The sequence below is a fragment of the Pinus tabuliformis genome, chromosome 6, assembly GCF_031772625.1.
Source record: "Pinus tabuliformis cultivar Carrire ecotype Pingquan chromosome 6, CPIR1, whole genome shotgun sequence".
NCBI lineage: Eukaryota > Viridiplantae > Streptophyta > Pinopsida > Pinales > Pinaceae > Pinus > Pinus tabuliformis.
The window spans coordinates 402,875,334-402,901,052 of record NC_142292.1 but is presented as its reverse complement, the minus strand read 5'-3'; the positions used below and the strand labels follow the sequence as shown (position 1 = coordinate 402,901,052).

The window sequence follows — 25,719 nt, the reverse complement described above, 5'->3', positions numbered from 1 at the left end:
AAAATGCATTGACTACATTTAAAGTTGAAAAATAGTTAGAAAGAGTTAAAATCCCAATTCCTCTTTCAAAACTTTCTAAAAACCTTGGGTATAAAAATCAGGTCTCCAAATGGATACAAAATAACTTGGTTGATGCTAAAGGTGATACCATCAGTCCGCAAGATGAAAAAATAGTAGTTTTTTTAGCCCAAGCTCAGATATGATAGATGAAATAGTGCCTCCTTTCTATGTAACCCTTACGATAAATGATTCCATGTTTTATAATTATATGCTTGATTCTGGAGCATCACATAACCTTATGCCAAAAGCTATCATGGATCATTTGAAACCTACCATAACTAGATCCTATCATGACCTGTACAACTTTGATTCTAAAAGGGTGCCTTGCTTAGGATTGATTAAGCATTTAGTAGTCAACCTTGCCCAAATTCTAATGAAAAGTGTAGTACTTGATATAGTTGTCACAAATATCCCTCCCAAATTCGGAATGATCCTTTCAAGGTCTTGCTGTGCCAAATTAGGGGTAACTCTTCAGATGGATATGTCTTATGCTACTATTCCAGTTTATGGGGAGAACGACTAAAATTATATAGGGAGGCGATATTTGTGCACACTGTTTGCAACACAGACCAGCCAATGAACCATCCCATTTATGCAATTTACCAAGATTTTGGTTGCTTTCAACTCTCTTCAAACCAAGTGCATGAAACTTAAGTTAAAATTGAAGATGTAATTGAAAGCCCAGTACCAAATCAAACTGATATATGGAAACTATTCTTTGATGGCTCCTATAAAAAATATGGATCAGGAGTTGGAGTAGTTTTAATATCACCAGAAAAAGAAAAAATTACCTAATCATGTAAGCTCGACCTCGAAGTTACAAATAATGTGGCTGAATTTGAAGCTTTCCTTTTGGGATTGCAATTAGCCAAAAGCTTAAAGGTTCAAAACTTAATTGTTTTTACTCATTCAAACCTTATTGTCAAACAAGTGAGAAATATTTTCCAGACTAAACACCCTAGACTTAAGTCTTACCGAAATGAAGTATGGGATTTAGTTGAAAAATTATTTTATGCTTTCAATTTGACTTATATTCCAAGAGATCAGAATATTCATGCAAATGGCTTAGCTATTTCTACTAGTTCATTTAAAATTCCTAATTAGACTAATTTACTCTATCAAATAGAAGTCAAGTATAGACCATCTATCCTAGACAATCTAAAACACTGGAAGATATTTGATGATGATGAACACTTGAAATCTTTTTTCCAAGTTGTAGATCAATTTTCTATTCTACAAATTGATGAATATAGATCTGAAATAAATGAAAATACAAGTGAGAATAATACTTCAAATATCAATTCAAAAAATTTTAACCATGATATTATTAAATTGTCTAACAATTTTATTCCCAAGGGCTTGATACCTTTAGAAAAAATGTTTGATGAAAATGATGTCCTCCAAAATCCTTAGTCCATTTCTTTGGAAGATGACATAGAATAAATTAACATTGGAAGAAATGATGATGTGAAAAGCATCAAAATATGTGCATCTCTAGACCCTGATATTAAAACTCAATATTTAAGTTACTTCAAAATTATAAGGATGTTTTTGCTTGGACCTATGCTGATCTAAAAACCTATGGTACTTCATCAATATAGCATAAGATCCCTTTGAAGCCAAAACAACTACCTTATCAAAAAAAATGTAGGAGGATTAATCCAACCCTTCTACAAACTATAGAAAAGGAAATTAAGAAAATGCTAGATGCCCAAATCATTATCCCTCTTAGATATTCTAATTGGGTTTCAAATTTAGTTCCTAATAGGAAAAACAATGGAGAAATCAGGCTTTGTGTGGACTTTAGAAATTTGAAAAAAGCATCATTAAAGGATAATTACCCTTTGCCCAAAATGGATCAGTTACTTCAAATGGTTTCAAGAGCACAATGAATTTCTATGCTTTATGGTTTTTTAGGTTATAATCAGGCGAAGGTTGATCCAGTAAACAGGGAAAAGACAACCTTTACTACACCCTAGGGAACATTTATGTACGCTAGAATGCCATTTGGCTTATCAAATGCTAGAACAACATTTTAGAGAGCTATGGATGTAGCTTTCATGGGCCATGTGAACAAATTTGTGGTTATTTATTTTTATGAAATTACTATTTTTCTAAATCTAATCAGAAACATATAAAGCACTTGATGAAGGTTTTTGACAGATGTAGGAAATTTTTGATATCATTGAACCCTAAAAAGTATTTGTTTGCTATCAAAGAAGGAAAAATATTGGGCCATATAATCTCAAAGGAAGGAGTGGTAATTGATCCCAACTTTGTGTCTCCCATTGAAACATTGACCTTACCTAGAAACAAAAAAGAAATTCAAGATTTTATGGGTAAGATTAATTTTCTAAGGAGATTCATCCCAAATTATGCAAAGATTGTAAAAGATATAACTGAAATGATCCGAAAGGAACATGAAGTGAAATGGAATGTCTCTTTGAGGCATGAATTTGATCAAATCAAGAAGTCTATCTCTGAAGCTCCCACCTTGGCCAACCCTGATTATGCTAAACCATTTAGTATATTCTATTTTTCCTTAGAAAAAACCCTTGCTATTTTTCTATTACAAAATAATGAAGATTCCCATGACTAACCCATAGCCTTTTTTAGTAAGTTTATGAGAGATTTTGAGCTTAAGTATGACATAATCGAGAAACAATCCTATGCCCTTATCTAAGCCCTGAAATCTTCCAGGATGTATGTCCTACATTCACCTATTACTTCTTATGTTCCTAATGGTGATGTAAAAGTCGTTTTAACTCAACCTGACACTGATGGGACAAGAGGTAGGTGGATCACTCAAATACTTGAGTTTGATCTAACTATCAAAACTACAAAGCTTGTAAAAGGCTAAGGATTAGCCAAGCTTCTAGCAAATTTCAATTGCAAAGTGCTTGGAATCAATTCTATTTTAGAAGTACAAGGGAAGAATGCACAAGAACCTTCTTTCCTTGCATAAGGGAAGAATCCACAAGAACCTTTTATCCTTGCACAAGGGAATAATCCACAAGAAACTTTCCTAATTTTACAAGGGGAGAATCCAGAAAAACCTTCTCTTCATCCTGAAGAAAAGAATCCACAAGAACCTTTACCTTCAAATCAAATAAGCCCTTTACATATTGATGACAAATTTTTATTGTTAGATTGGTATCAAGATATTTTAAATTTTCTACTTCATTTTGAATGCCCAACATCATTTTCCAAAGACGAGTGCAAAAATCTTAAATTGAAAGCAGTAAAGTACCGCATCATAAATGAAAATTTGTACTGGAAATATACACTGAATATTTTGTTATTATGTTTAACAGAATCAGAAACTGAAGGAATCATTGATCGGTTTCATACAGGATTTTGTGGAGGACGTTATGCTTGGAGAGAAATAACATACAAGATTTTAAGGGGAGGATTTTGTTGGTCAATAGTGTTCTCACAAGTAGGGGAAAAGGTCAGAGGTTGTTTTCCTTGTCAGATGTTTGTTGGTAAGAAGAAAATATCAACTCTTCCACTAGTACCACCAATAACCTCAACACCTTTCCTTCAATGGGGACTAGATTTTGTTGGAGAAATCCCTCTGAGTTCAAGTAATCGCACAAATGGATCCTCGCACCAACAGAATAATTCACTAAATGGGTGGAAGCAATTCCGGTAGTAAATGCTACCGATTCAGTAGTAATTAAATTCATTGAAGAAAATAACTTATCTAGGTTTGGTTTCCCAACTCAAATTGTCACAGATAATGCAACAACATTCTCTAGTGTGAAAATGATTGAGTTTTACCATAAATATTAGATTTCGTTACATCATTCAACTCCATACTACCCTCAAGGTAACAGCCTCGCAGAATCCTCAAATAAAAGTCCAGTGAAGGTAATCAAAAAGACCCTAGAAGATCATAAAAAGAGATGGGACTCTCATGTAATTCATGCAGTATGGGAAAACAAAATAACTTCAAAAATATCAATTCAAAAATCTCCTTTTTAGCTAGTTTATGGAAAAGATGCAATTTTTCACACCAATTTGGCTTTCCTAGTTTTGAAATTCTTGTAGGACTCAAAAGATGAACTTGATGATTTTTCAAGAAGGATAAATCAGATTATTGAACTAAATGAAAACATAGATGAAGTTGAAAAATTTGTTTCTCTACATTTTCAACTACTCTTGAAAGAAAAGAAAGATTAAATCTGAAAATGAAAATCCAATCTATGTGGAAAGTGGTGATACACGAGGGGGATCTGAGGTCTTGACAACTAGGGTTTGCAGAAGCAATTAACCGTTGGGCACCATGGAGGGGTGTAAAGGGAGGAGTATTGCTCCATCCTACAGTTAAGCACTCTCCAGTCACGACAAGAAATCACTGGAGGCTGAAACGGGTTTTTTAGGAGAAGGAAAACAGGACATCAGAGACACACAAGAGTAGGAGAATAGGCTTGAAAATGTAATAAGAGAGGAAAGAATAGAGGAAGATAATCAGAACACGAAAACTAAAAAAAAAAATGGACTGTGTAAGCCTAGGACAACTATCATACCTAGAGTGGTGTTGAGGGATCCAGTACTACAGGCGCATAGGGATCACATGGCGACTTACACAGACATTTGTAAATTCATGGGGTTATGGCCAACGAAGAAGGATTTACAGGCATGGATAAAGAATCACTAGAAACCTAAAGGCGGTATAGACCTACACCTTGGATCAAAATGTTTCTCCACAGTAGTATTCACTAACATTGAGGACAAAGATACAGTGTTTGAATGAGGGCCCTTCTTCTATGTTGCTGCAGGCCTCTATATGTGGCCTTGGGTGATGAATTTTGTCCCGAAGAGAGATACTTTGACTTCAGTCTCGGTTTGGGTAAGACACTAATCCTTATGACTGGATTATTGACAACTAGAATCATTAACAACAATAGGAAATAAACTAGGACATTTTGTAAAAATATCTGAGGCCACTAGGTGGGGAAAGTACACATCCTTTGCACGCATATGTGTGGAGATGGATACCTTTGGAGCTCTACTGGATGAAGTGATTCTTGATGTTTTTGATGAAGAATGGGTACAAGTAGTGGACTATGACCTTGTTCCTTTCAGATGCTACAAATGCCATGAACATGGGCATCTATTTAAGGACTACCCTCTAAACAAAATAGAGAGAAAAACTAAAGCTACCGCAGGGAAATAAACTGATAGCTTTCACAAAGTGGGAAATAAAGGTAAAGGAGGGTGAGAGTTAAAAAAAAAAGGTCAATGAGGAAAATCAGACAAGCCAAGATAGGTACAAGGATTAGAAGAAGAAGAGGAGCTAGATAAGGCAAATTAGACTCTGGAGGAGAGCCAGGGGGAGAAGGAAAAGGAAGAAAACATGGAGGAAACACATGACAATAACCAACAAAAGGAGGTTATGCTAAGTACCATGGAACTTGATAAGGACCAAGAGATGACCCCGAGTGAGGTGGAAACAGAGGATCATGAATTGCAAGATATTCTAGAAAGGGTGCATGTAGATTAGGAAAAATTCCTAGGGCATGGAATCCCTAAAGGAATGGATTCACTACTAGACGAGGAGTTCAATAGAGTGCAATAGTTTTTTCTGTGGATAACTCAAGAAAAAGGGTTTGGAGTCAAAAGAGACCTCGAGAGTCAGGAAAATGAAGGGGTGAAAACTATGAAGACCACATCGGGACTTGCTCCGAGGAACCCTGGAAGGAAAAGGGGTAGGAAAAAACAAAACGAGTTGTTAATAGAATGTGGGAAACTGATGATAGATTCAGGGAAGATGAAAGACCTAACCAGTTACCCTTTTACCAATATTTCTTAATGTAGCTCACAACTTGGAATATTAGGGGTCTAGGGAGTAAAAGGAAACAAAGGATTCTTAGCAATAGAATGAAAGAAGAAAAACTAGATATGATTTTCATCTAGGAAACTAAATGTTCAGTAGAAAAAATAAGAGAAATTCACAACAAATGGCTTGCTAGATATGATTTTCTAGGAGTCAAAGCAAACAAAACAATAGGAGGTATTCTCACACTTTGGAACCCCTAGAAACTAGGGATGTTGGATGCTAAAGCATCTACAAACTGTTTATCAATGGTTATTCAACCTTTGGGAGACAAGGAAGTTTATTTAATCACAAATGTTTATGTTCCACAGAAGCCTGACGAAAAACTTAGACTGCTTACCTCATTGGAGGATCTGAGAGACAAACATTCAGGAATACCATGGATCTTGGGAGGGGACTTTAACATGATTAGATCCCTGTTGGAAAAAATGGGTGGAACTAGATCACTAGGCAGAGACTTCATAGCATTTCGTAATTTTATAAACAATATGATGTTAGTAGATACATATACAAATAATGGCCTCTTTACCTAGAAAAATAAAAGGGGAGGAGAGTCTCAAGTAGCCTCAAAGCTAGACAGGTTTATTATCTCAGGGGACCTTTTACTAACAGGCCTTGACATGTCAGCGATGATACTCCCTTTTGGTGGCTTGGACCATTGGCCTGTTCAACTTGAGGCTTCCTGTATAGGAACTCCAAGAAACAGACCTTTTAGGTTTGAAAATATTGATCCGGATTTAAGAAGGAACGCAATAGATTACAGAGATAACCATAAATACAGAGATGCGATAAACATAAAAACAGAGATAACCACAAACATAGATATGCAGTAGGAATAATACTTTACTTCATTAATGTAGAATACTGAAATGTGATTACAAACAGTAATGGAAATAACCCAGCTAGGGCGATGGTAGCTTATCTCTGAGAAGAGATGTGGTGGCTACATGCCTCTGAACTGTCTTACAATGAGGCTCAAAGGCCTATTTATTGTTGAGATACAGTGGAAAAACCATTAACATTCCAAAACCTAACCCTAGAAGATGAAACGGCAAACTATGGGCCCCGTTTGGGGTAAGTTGATACATCAACTTCCCGGGGTCGTAACTTTGGCATACGATCTTCGTTTGACGCATACAATAGATCGTTAGAAAGATCTATCCGAGCACTACCATTGTTGGAACGGGCAACATCAATCCATCCCATGGACCCATGTTTCCCCCGGATTCCCCAAAAAACATCGTTTAGGGCCTCAAAACGGCTCCGGAAGTTTAGGACCCGAAGAACTGCTAAAAATAGTAAGTTGTGCTACAATTAAGGAAACTAAAATTGTTGAGAATAACAATGGTGGGGGTTCAGGTGGGCTTGGCAGGTGGCCACCAAGATCCACCTGGATCATTCCTCCCCCCTTAGGAAGCAATGGTCCCCATTGCGTTGAGTTCCTCCATGAGATGAGGAAACTTTTGCTGAACTGGGTCCCTGGTGAACCACGTGCCCTAGTGAAGGAATTGGCCTACTTTGACAACTCGGTATAGTTGGATATTCTGTTGGCGAGTGTTCTTGATCTGTGTGTCCATGATCCGATCAGTTACAACATGTTCCATGCAATCTGGGTTTAATTCTGTGGGTGTGAGCTGCTCTGCAATGTCGGATTTTTCTAGCAATGGTGGAAAGTATGGCCGAAGGCGATCCACATTGAACACTGGGTGTAGGCTAAGGAATGGGGGAATGCTGAGCTCAAATGAATTGTCCCCCACAGCCTTAGTAATGGTGTAAGGACCATATCAGAGTGGTCTCAGTTTCCGATAGGCTCTAGTAAGTCGTTCCTTTTGCAGATGCAACCAGACTTTATCGCCCACCTGAAACTTGTGTGGCACCCGGTGTTGATCATGTCGTTGCTTGTACTTGGCATTTGATTTCTCCAGAATGTCATGGACCTGCTGGTGAATATGTTGGATGTGCTCAATGAAGCTTGTTGCCTTATCTGTTTCAGACTGGACATGAGCTGAAGCTGTGTGAGTAGCTGCAAGTGGCATGGCCACATCAATGGGGCATATTCGTTGGAATCCCAAGCCCACCTGAAAAGGGCTGTGGCCAGTCGAGCTGTGAAGAGCTCGGTTGTAGTTGTGTTGAACATAGGGGAGGCTCTCATCCCATGTGCGTGGATGGTTTGAGTTGTACATGCGTAGAATGTGTACTATCATTCGATTGACAACCTCGGTCTGGCCATCAGTTTGAGGATGGAAGGCTGTGGACTTAGTGAGTTTGGTGTCCAGCATTGACCAGAGACTGGACCAAAATGTACCGAGGAACCGACTGTCTCGATCTGAGATGATAGACTGTGGGATCCCAAAGTGCACCCACACTCGTTCAAAGAAGAGTTTAGCAGTGGCTTTTGCTGTGATATTCTTCTTGCAGGCCGCCATAATGGCCATCTTCGAGAACCTATCGACGACCACAAAAACACAATCATTTCCATGCTTGGTGGAAGGGAGCCCTGACATGTAATCCATGGAGATGGATTCCCAAGGTCAACTAGGGGTAGGCAACAGGGTATAGAGGCCTTGCTTCTTGATGGTTGGTTTGGCAATGGCACAGGAAGTACATGATCTGATGTACTTCCCGACATCCTGTCGAAGATTTGGCCAATAGAAATACTTTTGTAGTACTGCCACTGTTTTCTCAACCCCGAAATGTCCACCAGCCCGACTGTAGCCCGACTGTAGTGTGCTTCCCAAATCATCTTAGCACGCTCGCTTGAAGGAACACAAAGATGACCCAGGTGGCATAATAGTGCACCTTGGAGGTGAAAATCTGGAACATGCTGACCCCCCAAGAATGTCTGGTATGTGTGGCCAAATTCTCGGTCACTTTTGTAGAGAAGTGGCCAATCAGAAGTCTCGTGCCCATAAGAGTTGAGCACAGTGGTTAACGCCATGATTGGTGGTCGACTGAGGCAATATGCAACATGATTGGTGTTGCCCTTCTTGTACTTGATGCTCAGATGGAACTGTTGCAGATATGTAGACCACTTCTGATGGCGATCATTCTGGAATTTCCTTTGGGTCTGTATGAACTACAGGGGTCGGTGGTCTGTGTGGATGATTGTTTCCTTACCCAAAATGTAATGCTTCCATTGTCGGCAGGCCTGCACAATGGAGTACATCTCTTTATCATAGGTTGGATACTTCCGGACTGTGTCTAAAATTGTTTCACTGTGATATGCCACTGGATGCCCGTGTTGAGTAAGGACTGCCCCAATAGCATAGTCAGAGGCATTTGTCTCGACCTCAAATGGTTGTTGTAAATCTGGTAACGTGAGCACTGGTGCCGTGCAAAGGCGATCTTTCAATTCTATGAATTCCTTCTGTTGAGATTCAGACCAAAAGAATTTCGCTTTCGCTCCTCCCTTGGTGACTTGACTGAAGGGCCAAGGGATATGAGAAAACCCCAACACAAACCTGCGATAGAAGTTGGCAAGGCCTAGAAAGCTGCGGACCTCTATCAGAGTGGTCGGGGCTGGCCAATCCCGAATGACTTGGATCTTGGTCGGATCCACGTGCACCCCCTGTTCATCAATAATGTATCCCAGATACTGAACCTAGGTCATGCCAAAAGTGCATTTCTCCAAATTGGCACACAACTTGTGTTGTCGCAGTGTTTGAAGAACCTGTCAGATGTGGTGGAGGTGCTCTTCCCAACTCTGGCTGAAGATCAGAATGTCATCCAAGTGTACAACTACAAATGAGTTGGTGAATGGCCGCAAGATGTTATCCATTAGCCTCATGAAGGTTGCAGGAGTGTTCGTCAATCCGAAAGGCATGACCAACCATTTGAAGAGGCCCTCCTTGGCTTTGAAGGTAGTCTTCCACACATCAGAGGGTTCGATCGGTACCTGGTGATATCCTGACTTTAGATCGATCTTACTGAAGTACTTTTCCCCCTTTAGTTGGTCCAAGAGGTCATCAATCCGTGGGATCGGGTACCTATTACGAACAGTGATCTTGTTCAACGCCCGATAGTCAATACAAAGTCTCCAAGTCCCATCCTTCTTCTGTACCAACACGATCGGGCTCCCACAAGGCGATGAGCTTAGACGGATGTGACCTTTCTGCAGCAACTCCTGAATCTGCCTCTTGATTTCATCGTTCTCTAGAACCGAACGCCAATAAATTGGTCCATTGGGTAGCGGCGCACCTGGGGTTAGATCGATGGAGTGCTTGACCTGATAGTGCAGAGGAACCCCTGCAAGGGAGGTGAAGATTTCCTCGTACTCCTTCACGACCTTATCCATCTGTAGTTGCCGTGTGGAGGGGTCCTGTCTAGAGGTTGTGGCCACCATCTTCTTCTTTCCTTGAGGGCGTATCATCAGGAAAACAAACTTCCCAGTCTTGGAAATGAGCTTACTACATTGTTTTGCAGTAATCAAGGAGATGGCAGTAGGCGGTGCTACCTCTGGTATCCTGTACAACTTATTCCCCAATGTAACAATAACAACCTGGGGCCTTGATTCATACACAGCATGTCGCTTCCACAAGTATGGTTGTCCTAATAATACGTCACAAACTTCAAGGGGAGCGATGTCACACAATACCTCATCCGTGAAGGGCTTGATGTTGTACGGAAGGCGACATTGTTGGCTCACGCGACGATCCCGTCCTTGGTGAAGGCACCCGATGGTGTATGGTTGTGGGTGTGCTGTGGTCGGTAAGCCCAACCGCTTCACGACCTCCACCGAAATGAGGTTCTTTTGGCTCCCGCTATCGACAATGAACTGTAGTGGGGAGCCCTTTACCCACATCTGGGAGTGGGAGAGACGCTCCTCCTCCTCTGGATCTTCGGGTTCACTTTTCTCGATCTTGGCGGTAGCAATAGTGGCATTGGGATCCGTGTCAATGATCTGCTTCCCTTTTTCATTCCCCTTGTCGAGTTCTGACTCAGAGTCGGAATAAGTTTATGATTCTAGACCCTTTAGCTCGGCCACCAGTGACTGCTTGGCCCGACACTCACTGGTGTTGTGAGTGGAGCTCTTATGGAACTCACACCATTTTCCCATGTCCTTTTTCGTCTTCGCGGTGTCGTTCTTTGTCTGCAGCTTTGGCGGGTTGTCTTGGGCTGCCCCGCCTTGGCTTTGCCCTTTGTTTTGCGTTTTAGGGGCACCTTTCCCTTGCTTCGGAGTCGCAGATCCAAAGTCTCGCTTCTTTTTTTTTAAACTTTTGCTCGACCTTGATGGCATATCGGTATGTTGTGTCGAGCGAGGGGATGATCAGGAATTGTATTTCTTCCTGAATGTACTTGTGCAAGTAGCCGCGGTATTTGAGTATCAAATGGTGCTCCGTATCCTTGATACCCAACTTTGTGCGAAGGTTATGGAAGAGATTGGTGAACTCCGGCACATCTTGGTCCCTTCCCCGCTGCAGCGTGGTCCATTTTATGTATTCATCCTCATAGCTTCCGATAGGGTAGTACTGCTCCTTGATGGCATCGCGGAATGAATCCCGAGTGGGTGCGGCTGAAAATAGCGAGCCGGTAGTGTCATCCTTCTGCTCGCAGTAGGTTTCCCACCAGTCCTTGACGTGGGGGGCTGCTTTGAGAAGAGCGAAAACAATCTTTTCTCGACTTGAAAATTCATGAAAAGAGAAATACCCTTCTAGCAGATTTAACCATTTATCTACCGCATCTGCGTCTATTTTACCCTCGAAGATGGGGATTTCAAAATTAACTTGTACCTTAAAGGGTGTGGCATTTCCAGCATAGCTGCTAGAAGCTGAAGCGTCATTTCTGGGTAGCCCGCTGAAGGATCTGGGTGAAACTGTCCATCATTGCGTTCCGTTGTCACTCGAGGGCTTCTTCGAGCAAGATTTTGATAGGATCTCCTGCCCCCTCGTCTTTCTTCTCGTCTGCCATAGGAGATCGTCAGGATTTGCGAGGCTAGTCTTGTAAAGGTTCGACCAGTTCAAGCCCTAACTCCTTATATCCCGACCTCGTTGGGGACATGCAAAGAAAAACAGAGAAGAAGCAGACTGCTCTGATACCACTTATCCAGATTTAAGCAGGAACGCAATAGATTACAGAGATAACCATAAATACAGAGATGTGATAAACATAAAAACAGAGATAACCATAAACATAGATATGCAGCAGGAATAATACTTTACTTCATTAATGTAGAATACTGAAATATGCTTACAAATAGTAATGGAAATAACCCAGCTAGGGCGATGGTAGCTTATCTCTAAGAAGAGATGTGGTGGCTACATGGCTCTGAACTATCTTACAATGAGGCTCGAAGACCTATTTATTGTTGAGATACAGTGGAAAAACCCTTAACATTCCAAAACCTAACCCTAGAAGATGAAACGCCAAACTATGGGCCCCGTTTGGGGTAAGTTGTTACATCAACTTCCCGGGGTCGTAACTTTGGCATACGATCTCCGTTTGACGCATACAATAGCTCGTTAGAAAGATCTATCCTAGCACTACCATTGTTGGAACGGGCAGCATCAGTCCATTCCATGGACGCATTTTCCCCTGGGATGCCCGAAAAAATGTCGTTTAGGGACTCAAAACGGCTTCGGAAGTTCAGGACCCGAAAAAATGCTAAAAATAGTAAGTTGTGCTACAATTGAGGAAACTAAAAATGCTGAGAAGAACAATGGTGGGGGTCCAGGTGGGCTTGGCAGGTGGCCACCAAGATCCACCTGGATCAAATATCTAGCTCACCCATCTAGAAGTTATCAGCAATATTGAAAAATGGTGGCAAGAGGATATGGAGATTTAGGGTATGAGAATGTTTCTCTTGCATAAAACACTGAAACATATCAAAATTAGCCTCAAAGATTGGAATAAGAATGAGTTTGGAAACATTTTTGAGGCTAAAAAAGTGGTTGAAATGAATATATAGGAAATTAACCAAACCCTCAACACCAATGGCTTTGACGAGGGAAGAAACGAACAAGCTAACAATCATCAATAGGAATGGGAATAATTATGAAAACAAGAGGAAATATTATGGAGTCAGAAGTCAAGAGTACAATGGCTAAAAGAAGGAGATAGGAACAAAAGGTTTTTCCACAAATCTACCATGGAGCACAGGTCTCACAACAGAATCTTGACAATCAAGGATTCTCGAGGTAACCAACCCAGCACCCACAAAGATATAGAAGTTGTGTTGGTTCAACATTTCGAAGGCATAGAAGAGGAACCTCTCTTATACAAATCACAGCTCATCAGTGACTTAACAAAGCACATTCCCAAGCTAGTAACAAGAGAAGATAATTATAATCTAAACAAGCTTGTGAATGAAGAGGAGGTCAGTGAAGTCATTAAAGATATGCAAAATGGGAAGGAACCAGGCCTAGATGGCCTCAATGTAGATTTCTTTAAAGCATGTTGAGGTATTGTCAAGTAGGATATCCTTAATGTGGTGGAGGACTCCAGGAAAAATAGGACTGTTTTGAAGGCACTCAACACATCTTTCATTTCCTTAATTCCAAAACAGGATAATGCTATGACACCAGACAGATTCAGACCTATAGATTTATGAAATGTGGTGTATAAAATAATTTCCAAAATAATTGCCAACAGGCTCAAACCCCTTCTATGAACTCTGGTTTCCGTGGAGCAAACTGGGTATGTAGAAGGCAGACAACTTCTCTACAATATAATTCAAGCTCATGAGGTGGTTCACTCTCTTATAAGGAATAGGTAGGCAGGAATGATCATGCAACTAGACCTAGAAAAGGCATATGATAAGTTAAATTGGGCCTACATAAGGAAAGTTCTTCTAGCGTAGGGATTTGACCACAACTAGGTGAGATGGATAATGGCCCTGGTAACTACCTCTAATTTTTCAATCGTATTAAATGGTTCCCCATCAAAGCCCTTTAATCCTTTGAGATGTCTCAGACAGGTAGATCCTCTCTCCCCCTTTCTATATAACCTTATGATGGAAGGACTAGGCCTAGCTATCAAGTTTGCCAAAGAAGAAGGTAAGATTTAGGGTCTCAAACTAAATGGGAATGGAAATTCTTTGACCCATCAACAATTTGTGGATGACACAATGCTATAGGGCATACCTACGGTCAAGGAAGCTCTAGCTTACAAACAAATTCTGAAAGACTTTGCAATGGCTATGGGCACAAAGGTAAGCCTATCTAAATCAATGATTTTCTTTTTTAACACTAATATTGCTATTTAGGGAAATATTTCTAGCCTTCTAGGCTTTCAAAGAGATATGCTAGCATCCAAATATTTGGGAGTACCACTAATAGACAAATCCCTGAGCAAGAGAGTATGGGAGCCTGTGATTAACAAGCTACAGGACAAGACACAAAAATGGACAAGTATGTCTTTGAACTTAGTAGGTATGCTCATGCTTACAAACGTTATCCTATAAGTTGTTTCCATCTTTATGTTCTCAGCCCTTCCAGCTCCAAAAAGAGTCATGTAACTATGCAGAATTATCCAAAGATATTTTTTTTGGGGTAAAGGGAAGAAAAGAAAAAATGGGCCTTGGTAGCCTTGGAAAAGATCTGTAAACCTAAAAAACATGGAGGTTTAAGACTAGATGATCCTGAAGTGCTAAACAAAGTTTTGGGGGGAAAATTATGGTGGATATGGCTAAGAGATACAGATGCCCCTTAGGCACAAATTTAGAAACAAAAATATGCAAAAAATTGGCAAGACAGGGATCACATTAAAACGTGTGGAATCATCAAGGGCTCCCACATCTCATACAAATCTTGGGAGAATAGAGACATCATTCAGAAAAATAACTGTTGGGAAATTAGAGATGGAAACCTTTCATGGTTTTTGGAGGATGAGTGGTAATAGGAACCTAAATTGTTAAGTGAAGACATTGCAAATCTCGAGAATGATACTGACATCAAAGGGTTACTCAGAGTAAATGAATTTTGGGAACAAGAAAATAATGGAGGAAAATGGAGAATTTGGAAGGAACTGGATTACAGGGATAATGGCCCCTTGAAGGCACAGACTGATGCTCTAACAACCATCCTGGAAAAAAGGAAGATCCTGATATCAGCTGATTCAAACCAACTGAGATGGGGCAATAACAATGAAGTCACCTTTAACCTTAAAGAGGAAAAATGCATAGCCCTTGGGCTTGACTCGACAAACCCAGATGGGGTTTGGAAGAATCTTTGGCAGTCCCAAGGATGGATGAAAATTAAACTGTTCATGTGGTTAGTGCAACATAAGAAAATCCTAACGTGGGAAAACCTCCAGAAAAGAGGTGTTTTAGGCTCATCCAAATGCGAGCTATGTGAATCACAAGAAGAAAGTATGGATCACCTTCTCAATCTCTGTACATTTACTTCCACGTTGTGGAATGGGATTGAATCTATTTTAAGACAAAGAGATAGGGACATGGGCAGCATCACTAGCACCCTCAAGAATTGGAAAAACTTCTCAAATTTTGAAACAGTCAAAAAATCTTGGGCTTTAGGTCCAAGCTTCTTAATCTAGGATGTTTGTAAATAACGCAAAAAAATAATTTTCAAAAATAAAAATGGCTCTCCCCAGAGCATCATGGAATAGATTTTAAGACATATCAAGGAGACGGTAGGAACTCTAATGCAAAAACCCCCTAAGAATCCCCCTTCAGATGTTCATGTGTAGATAATACCTCATTTGGGCATGTAGGGGCTTATTCCTCAGGGAAATAACAAAAATACAATTCAAATTGTTACTAATAAGGACCTTTGGCATCCTCCCCCTTAGGGATTTATGAAATGCAACATAGATGGGGCATGAAAAAGAAATTCGGGCATGGCAGGTTATGGGTGAGTGATAAGGGATGAAAAGGGTTGCATACAATGCATTTTTCATTATAATTTGGGGAAAGCCAAGAGCAATATGATGAAGCTCATGGCCCTTGAGCAATGCTTAGAATTCTTGAAGAACGAAAATCTTCATAACATCATAATTGAAGCAGACTTTGAGTTGATTATCAATTCGGTCAAGAAAATTTGTTATGGCTTGGCTCCAAAAAACGTCTTGAGACATTGGAGGCTTCTTCAGGTTTATCAAAGGATCCAATCCCACCTTCAAAACATGAGAACCCTAAGTTTCATGCATGTGTGCCGGACAACCAAAAAATTGGCAGACATTTTAGCCAATGAAGGCACTCTCTATGCTAAAAGTAGCAATAAATATAGATGGAAGGAGGTCCCCCAGGGTAGATTGAGGGATGAGTGTCTCCGACAGGTGAATGTGGACAGAGAACTCTATCAGAAGAGGGGATTCTAGCAGTTTTCAGAGTTCTGAAATTAGTTGTTGTGAAGTGCACATGCAACAGCAATCCAGAGACATTAATGGAAAGAGAATCGAGCCCTTTGTCCATATTATCAACCTAGAATGGTGCAGACCCAGAGTTCTCAGGCGAGTGATGATTTACAGCAAACGGATTCATATAAAGTTATCCTATACCACAGATCAACTCCTCATCGACTATGCAAGGAGTTGGGATGGTGACCGTGTAGTTAGGGAAAATGGAGGAATTCTGTTCAAAGTTGTGTGGCAATGGTTGCAGCGAATTGGTGGTAACATATGTCATGCTATAGTTAAGACAGTTTTTGGGTTTTCAAGCATCCTTAATACCCAAATCGGTTTTAAAGAAATGAACTCGATGCCACTAATCGCTCAACACATGGCTCAAGGAGGAGAGAGAATACCTCCTTCATCGAGTGGGTATTCCTCCCGCCTCTTTTTAGCCCAATATTCCTCTCAACCATTAGATCAAGCAGTTGCAGATCAACAACCTAGGTTCACTGTGAATGTTGGTGGGTCCGAGTTATATTTTGGCTCCCTTAGCGGACCCAAAATCTTTATTTGGTGGGCTCTAATTCCTATTTGGGTCCACTTTTAGTTTTTTTGGGGACATGCATTTTCATGTTGTTTTGTTCCTCGACCGTTGGATCTAGGATAATGGTTCGAGTAGGTTTTTGAGTACTAGGCTCAGTTCTCGAGTGGTTGGCTCTTTTTCCAAGGCACAAAATGATAGCCAAATTCTTTTTCCCTCTTCTACCTTAGGTCTAATGTATTATATGTAATCTATTTTATACAGATAAGTGAATAGAAGGATCGACTTTTTCTTAGGCAAAAGAAAAGAAAACAAAGATGAAGTTCAATACAAATTGAATAAATATTAGAATAAGATCAAAAGCCTTTTTGATTGAAGAGCCAGGGAAAGGGACTTCAAGGAGGGTGACCTAGTTCTAAGATGGGACTCAAGGAGGGAGGAAAAGGAAAAGCATGGTAAGTTTGATAACCTATGGTTTGTTCCTTTAGAAATTGCTGAAGTAAAGGGTAACACCACTTTTGTGATACAAAATCTTGAGGGACTATATTCCACTTATCGTGTAAATGGAATGTTTCTCAAACATTTCATTCAGTACTAAGAATTTGGGATACATTTCATTGTAAAAAATCTAGTTTCTTTTACTTTTTAAGCTATGAGTGAGATTTTTTTACAGCAAAGGACTCCATAGCCCAAGGAGTAGGGACTCGGATCTGCAGGCTCTCTGCATTCTACAAGAGAAAGCAGTCCCCAGTTGGAGCCAATGTTGTAGCATTTTTTAGTTTTGATAAGTTAGAATAAATTAGACAAAAAAATGAAAATATATTTACAAAATGTTAAGATAGGATATGGACAAAAAGAATATTGAATAAAAAAGTTAGGAAGATATTTTGATAAATATGTCCATATCAAAGAAAATGTTAGGGTAGATTCCCCGAAATTCAAGGCAAGAATACAATGTTAGGAAGATAGAAAAGAAAAAGAAATAAACTCTGAAAGTGTTGCAAATCTAAATTCCACTACTTTGTTCTAAATACAGTTCAGAAAATAATAGTTGTGCGTAGTTTGTTTAGGTGCCACACTAGGTTATTTTATCCAATTATAGAGTTGCATCATAATTGGATTTGTTCTAAATTAATTCTCATAGATAGAAAATAAATTGGCTGGACAGTTTAATCTGAGCCAATGGAAGAAATAAGGTATAGAGATAGATTGTCCATAAAAAGAAAATATTGGGTTGCTAGTTCAAATGCACTCTCGAAGGATAAGTAAAAATGTTAGAAATAGAAGGGTAGGTAGAAATGTGAAGGTTTGAGATGCTGAAATGGTTATTTCCTAAAGATCAAAATATTGAGGGCGGATAAGCATCGCGCAAGTTCCCTACGTGATATCACTGTCAACCGTTGGATGACTGCTGATTTTTGACCATGGGATCAATATCACATTGCATCATTCATGAGCGAATGAACCTTGGGCGGAAGAAAGTGTGATTTCTGATGTCACTGCTGACCACTAGATTTGGAGAGAGGAGATGAACGACGTAGAGTGAATTGTTGTTCAACTGCTATTCAATTGTTGTTCAATTGTTGTTTAGTTGTTTTTCAATTGCTATTCAGTTGTTGTTCAATTGATGTTCAATTCTTGTTTAGTTGTTGTTCAGTTGCTATTCAATTGACCTCCTATGTCATTTTTTGAATAACCAAAGTTCAAAATTTATGTTAGTTCATTCATATGCTATCAATTCATTCATTAAAACACCCGAACCCATAGCTGCTACATCTGCGTATCATATCGCGACCCCACCATTCATTCGCTGCTCACACGTTAAACTCCCTCCAGCTCACCTCTCATCCCGCACACTCCTCTGCAATCATACGACCCACACTCCCTTATAGCCCTCATTTGCTGTCTAAATTTTATCGGCAGGGGAGGGGGAGGGAGGGCTCAAAATGGGTAGTCTTTCATACCCCCTATATAAACCACAAAAGTACCTGTTAGTCTTTTGGGACTAAAAATCCTAAAACCACAAATCGCTCCATCTTACCCCTGATGGTGGTATCCTTCATCATTGTTACTACCACCCCACATCACGTTTCACTTCATATCTCTCGTCTAATCATCTACCCCTTATCTATTGCCGATTAATTTCCGCTCCTGCGCATTTATAACCAAATGTCCATTAATTAACCCGTTGGATAATTATTGCATTTTTAAATTTTTGGTCCCACCCTCCCACTCCATTTTTCACTTTATGAACATTGTGTCATGCATTTAAAAGGTTGCACATTTAACTTTTTCGACCGAGAGTATTTTTCAAGCCTGCCTGCTCAACAGCTAAGCCACTGTCCAACATTCTAACGGCCACTTATCGTGTTCACAAGCACATCTTCCAGGTCCACTCTCTGGTAACTCCTTCTACCATTTTGCTATTTACAACCCGCAATTTTGTTTAACAAAATGCCTCCCAAGGGAAAAGCAATTGCATAACTTTCAAATCCTTTATTTCAACCATAGATTGATTTCCACCATAATCCATTACTTCACAAGGATTGCGAAATCATTGAGACTTCTCCTCAATTTTATTTATTTGAAAGTTATTGTTGGTGGGAAGAGCATCCAATTGACCAGAGTGATGAAATTGGGCTATCGGAATCCCAATTACCCCACTATATTTTTCCACAAATACACAGAGCTCGAGAGTTCATGAGAAAATGCCATGGATCCTATGATTTGAGCTAGAGAGCCATTATCTTCCATACTGGAGAATCCTGTATTCCATTAACGCTAACTCAATTGAGAAAATGTTGCAGGCCCATGCCACTACATCGACTCGTCCTTTTTCTCATGAAAAACTAATAGAATCTTATAACAAATTGGACTTTACCAAGAGATCCTATACCCTAGAACTATTTTTAGCAATTGGTAGTCCTCTACCAAATTGAAATCCCAACCTTCAGCTACAAGAAAAGTGCAGCAATGTTAATAACATGGTTAAGAGATTCTTCAACAAAATTGAACCTTTGATCAACAAAGGTTTACCTTCTATGATGGTTATTAATGATAAATTGATGCCAATTGAGGATTATGTCAAAAAGTTAACACAGGTGGGCACCCATGCACCTAGCCAATATCAACGGATCAGCAACACTAGCTCTCATCGTAAAAACACTAAGGGATTCTTTCTTCATCCTCAATGAAATCAAGCATATATTTTTGGTAAAACCCACTTTTACTAAATATACCAATATGGATGAGGGTAACAAACATTTCTATCTGAGATAAGAAACACTAGGAAGAATTAAGTGATTCACTTGATTAGAGATTATTGAACAACATTCAGTTTTTTAGGGAACAACGAGCTCGCTTCAACTACTTTTCAACCTTTTCAATAATAGTCATCAAATAGTGCAACACCAAAGTAGTGCCAGATCATTAGATAGTTTTATTTTTGATTGTGTAAATAATCTATTTTTGTAAAAGTATTTTAGGATATTTTTCGTAAAGGATTTTGAATTCTATCAGTTTGTGTTTACTGTAAGTGTTTCTAATGTCATTCATTATGTTTTTCTTCATATACTTGTGTCTTAGAGAGATAACTAGATAGGAGTAATTGTATTTCAATCTATTCTCATAAGTTTTCTGAAGTGATAATCTATAAAGAGAATTTATTAATGGACTCTTTGTTTAATTATTTCCCTCAAAATTAATAAATCATCAACATCTTTTGTAAGTGTGTGCATATTTCCTCAAACATGTAAACATAGTTTAAATTTTTTCATAGTTATGATTATCTAGCTTTCAATTTGACAATTGTAGCAATCATATTACTTTTGTGTTTCTGCTCATCATCATAAAAGCTATTTCACCGTGTAAATATTTATAGCATCCCTTTGCTAAGATATTGATATTATTCAAGAGGTTAGGCATATCAATTCTATATCTGTTTCATCCATTGGTCTCCCAAATTAAAACAAAACCCCAAAACATTTATCTTATATGCTGTATTATTATCTCAGAGGTACAACAAGAGGCTATTAATACCTTGATCTCCTTCTTTTTCTTATATTTCTTTTCAACATGTCTAGCAGAAAACAGAGGTGGACACACTCTCCAAGCGTGGTATATTTCGTGTCCTTAGACAAATGCATTACAAACATGTGGTTTATGGTTCAATTATTAGAGAGAGCATGTTTGAATTTTCATTGATGGCATCCTTTTTCTCCGTTTCATTTTCTTGGCTTAGGTCGAGCCTCTATATGCTCCCTAATATTTTTGTTTTCTAGTTCTCATCTCATAAATGTGATTTTTGTAGTTGGATTTATGGGATTCACTCCTGAGTTCTATGTTGGACCATCAATTCTCTTTTGTATTTCTTTATTTATTTTGGTATTTATGGTTCCTAAGCGCTCTTTGTGCTTTTCCTAAGTTATTTTGGTTGTAGAAGACGTTATATTTGGGATTACATAATGAATATATCACTCCTTTTTATTATTAATGAAAAAAGTTGGTTTTCTCTCCTTAAAAACTAAGGAAACCAAAATTAGAAGAGATGAGCTTCTAAATTTTAGGAGTCATCTCGGATGAATTGAAAATGCAAATCTCAATAGGAAGTTGCCAATACAGAAACAAATCACGGTGAGGGTTGTATTTTGCAATTTACTAACAATAGTTAGGTTTCATACCAAAGTAATGGCATGAATTATAGCTTGGTTTCATACTGGAAAATTGTTTTTCATGGAAATTTTTAGAAAGATTAGCATAAATCATGATTGAAGGATTAAATAATGTCAATGCGGAGGCTTTTATGACAAGAATTGAACTCTTTGCTCCTTGTTTTATCTAATTTGTAGGGAGAAGGTGCAAATTTTTGTAGGTATGACATTCATAACTCTTAGTGGCTCACGAAGTAATAGCACCATGATCACATGGAATGATAATTCACAATCTAGCGATGGGGCATATTTCACAGCAACAATCAATGTGCTTGCTTAGGATTTCACAACGAGAGATATCAGAATCCAAGCAAAGTATATGAATGGGCTGTTAACATCTTAGTAAATCATGAGAGGGTTTGATTTAAAGAAGATTTCACAACGAGAGATATCACAATCCAAGCAAAGTATATGAATGGGCTGTTAACATCTTAGTAAATCATGAGAGGTTTTGATTTAAAGAATTGAGGTTGGAAATATTAAATTATTTCAGTCTAGTTGAGTTGAGTTGAGCCTAGTCTAGTTGAGTTTAATTTAGTGCAAGTTTGCATTAATAAGTTAGTAGAATTTAATTTAGTTTTAGTTTGCATGATAGTTAAGTCTAATTAGAATAGATTTTGCATGATTCCATATTTAGTAAGTGTAATAGTTATATACCAATGATTGGGCCATTGCAATCTGTACAGCCACAACTATTTGGATGGTTATATGTGAAAAGTTTTATGAATAGAAGTTTAATTATGTTTTTATGTATTTTGCTTAGATGGCATTCCATCAAATTCACAATTATTTAATGATATTTTAATGAATTTCATATGTGGGGTCCTGTATCACAAATGATAAGAATGATTTTAAACTGTATTATACAGCAGTTATCTTTTCTGGTATAAGTAAATAAAAATAATAGCTATTGGGGTCATTTTTAAAAGCTGATCACTATATAAAGTATAGAAAATAAAGTATTAAAAATAGTAACTTCATTGAGAAACAAATAAAAAATAAAATAATAAAAATAAATATCTCAACATTCATATACTTATCTACTTGACAAAATTACATTATCCAATAATCTCGCCTATGGGTCACTTTACCAGGAGAGAACGGTTTGATTCTATAGTTGATGTGGAGCGAAGCTTTGAAAAATTAGAATGCTTTGAAAAAATAGAATCCTGATATGTACATAGAACCCAAACTACAGACCGAAATAAATGGATATCAGAAGGATTTGGTTACTAAATAGCATTTGGTTAAATGGACATATCTTAACTAAATAGCATTTGGTTAAATGGACATATCTTAACCACATTTGGTTAAATGGACATATCTTAACCACATTTGGTTAAATGGAGCCTCTCTGGCTTGGATGAACGTTTTGGGCCATGCAAAGGGCCGCAACTGATTCCGCAGGATTTGGAATCGAATCCTCTAATATGGAGCTTCCGAGGTATTTAAGGCTGGGGGGCTTGGCAGGTCTTTCAGGGGCCCATAGTTCATTGCGAGCACTGATAGAGAGTGTCTGCTTTTTACCAAAGTCCTGTGAATGGGCTTTGCAGGCCTGGAGTTCAGTGCGAGCATCGATAAATAGTCTAGTCCCCTCATTACGAAAGTCCTGTTAATCCATCCATTCGTGAAACTCTCGGTTTCTTGCGAACGTTAACAATGGCAAACTCCATCTGTAGAGGATTTATAGTTATCAGTTTATTTCTTACAACAGTGTTTTTAACGCAACCTGCTTACTGTACGGGTTGGAATATATCTGAACTCCATGCAATACGTAGCAGTAATGGGGAGAAGAATTCTACGGATTTCTTTAGCAGTTGGTCTCGAAAACTGATCGGGCTTCTTGCGAATTCTGGCAATGCACGTGTGATTACAGTGGATAAGAACGGTCAGGGTAATTTCAGAACGCTCCAGGATGCCATCAATGCAGTTCCAACGAATAATAAGAATCCCGTCACCATTAATGTGAAAGCAGGCACTTATAGGTTAGTAATCAATGAAAGCAAAATTAGAATAGCTTATTTGGAAGTGAGTTTAATTCCCGGGAGAAAAATGGCATTGCCTACAGGTGTTTTTGGGGGAATAATTTTTTTTTGTTAAATCTATATCTTTGTTTTTAAAAATGAGTTTCTCAAACATCATGGAATATCATAAAGATATTTTGTTTCCTAAGAATTCACAGCATATATTTTTGATTTCAATAATTCTCGTTGAATTTTAGACAAATTACACCAAAAAATATATCAAAACACATCACAGGTAAAATACAGCTAAGAAAATAGCTGAAAGTTTAAGTTTAATTTCACACAGATATCTGTGTTGAATCCAATATATTCCTTCATTATTTTTAAAATAAAAATAAACTGAAAGAATCAGAATTGCTAATTTTAGAAATTCTATTCAACTTATAGATATTTCAGAAATTTGCAATCCAAATGAAGTTAGGTTTAGGTATAATTTTGCAGAAATTTTTGTCATACCATTTGTTATGGAATGTTTTGTGTCTTCTAAAAATCAATATGATATTTGATGAAATCAAAGGAGTAAATACTGTGGAGATAGGAAGCTTTTATGATGGTTCATTATTTTATGTACTGCACAGGGAGAAGGTGACTATTCCTAAGGAGAAGCCCTTCATAACTCTCACGGGCTCGGGCGCCAAGAACACCGTCATCACATGGAATGCGAACGCGAAATCGAGCGGTGGGACATATGACTCGGGAACGGTGACAGTGCTCGCTTCAGATTTCAGAGCAAGAGATATTACATTCGAGGTAAGTTTTGTGAATTGCCTATTAAAATCATAGTAAATCATGAGACGAGTTTACATAACAATAAATAGAGTTGTGCAGAATTCATATGGTCCCGGTGATGACGGTGTGGACGATCAAGCTGTGGCGTTGAGGATTTCGGGAGATCGTTCTGCGTTTTACAATTGCAGATTTCTGGGGTATCAGGACACCTTGTTAGACGAAAGTGGGAGGCATTATTTTCAAAACTGTTACATTGAGGGTGCTGTCGACTTCGTATTCGGCAATGGAAAATCTCTCTATGAGGCAAACCAAATAAAAACCTGGACACTCTTTCCATTGCTTTTTTTCTTTATCTATTTCAATATAGCTAGGCGCTGATAAATAATATTAGAGAATTTTCGGTTTGTTGACCGCAGAAATGCCAGCTACATGCCATTCCTAAACTTTATGGCATATTTACGGCTCAGAAGAGAATGTCTGCGTCGGAAGACTCAGGCTTCGTCTTTTTAAATTGCAAGTTGACAGGCACAGGAAAAATGCATCTAGGCAGGCCATGGGGACCTTACTCCACAGTAGTGTTTGCTAACACTGTCATGGACGACATTATCTTCCCAGAAGGATGGATAGACTGGCCAGGGAATCCCGAAAGAAGAATGTATGTAGTTGTTACATTATTCTATTTCTTAGTATCTCTATATTGATTGCAGATTCTGAAAAAATTTCGGAACCCTAAAAAAACATACCATATCAAACAACAATTGAACTCCTGAAATTCCAAAATTTACCCTAAATTTACAATTGAAATAAATTCAGAAAACCTGCATTACGCTGACAACTAGAATTCCATATCTCGATCTAATATTATTGCTTTCATTCGTTCTGTGAATGTGCAGGACTGCGAAATATAGCGAGTTCCAATGTTCTGGGCCTGGGGCAGGACAACAGGGACGAGTTTCGTGGGTTAGTAAAGTCACTGATCGTTCCCAGATTGCATCATATTTGAGCCTGGGTTACATTAACGGGAATACATGGGTCAGCTAGAGTTTTACTAGAGCAAATAGATTCGACATCATAAGATATTAATGTTTTCATGATGCAAGACATTCATGCAATATTGCCTCAATTAGCAAATGTAAGCAATCATTTCATAATTGGTATTACGCATTAAACTCTCTTCTTTTCTCAGGCCCTGTCTTCTCGTGAATGTCATAATTCGTATTCATTAAACTTGACAAACTCAGCACATTGGGAAGATCGACCGTTCTCTTCCACTGCAGCTTGATTGTCGTTGTGGTTATAAGTTATCTGTACAATATTATAACAGGATAATAACAATGATTTCATTTTAATTTTAAGAAACTTAAATCAAATTTCAAATATTTACTTATAAATTTTTTATATAATATAATAAAAAATTAATTTACAATATTATTAAATTATTAAATATTATATAGTAAAAATAATTTAATTTTAATTTTATAAGAATTAAATCAAATCTCAATTATTTTAGTATAATTTTCTATACAATAT

At 38.4% G+C, this 25,719-nt stretch overlaps 1 protein-coding gene across 1 annotated transcript; it reads left to right on the top strand.

Annotated features, from left to right (window-relative positions):
• Window positions 1-23,095: 23,095 nt before the first annotated feature.
• Window positions 23,096-25,471, top strand: LOC149259006 (putative pectinesterase 11). Its single transcript, XM_089445184.1, has 6 exons — window positions 23,096-23,421; window positions 24,039-24,210; window positions 24,289-24,492; window positions 24,606-24,844; window positions 25,083-25,221; window positions 25,376-25,471. The coding sequence occupies exons 1-6, from the start codon at window positions 23,096-23,098 to the stop codon at window positions 25,469-25,471; spliced, it is 1,176 nt and encodes a 391-aa protein (XP_089301310.1).
• Window positions 25,472-25,719: the final 248 nt, after the last annotated feature.

What these genes read in the sequence shown, in the direction of transcription:
- LOC149259006 (XM_089445184.1), top strand. Translation starts at nt 23,096, where the DNA reads ATGGCAAACTCCATCTGTAGAGGATTTATAGTTATCAGTTTATTTCTT. An exon ending in CAAGAGATATTACATTCGAG is followed by an intron (nt 24,211 to 24,288) that starts GTAAGTTTTGTG and finishes AGAGTTGTGCAG; the next exon opens with AATTCATATGGTCCCGGTGA. An exon ending in ATGGAAAATCTCTCTATGAG is followed by an intron (nt 24,493 to 24,605) that starts GCAAACCAAATA and finishes TGTTGACCGCAG; the next exon opens with AAATGCCAGCTACATGCCAT.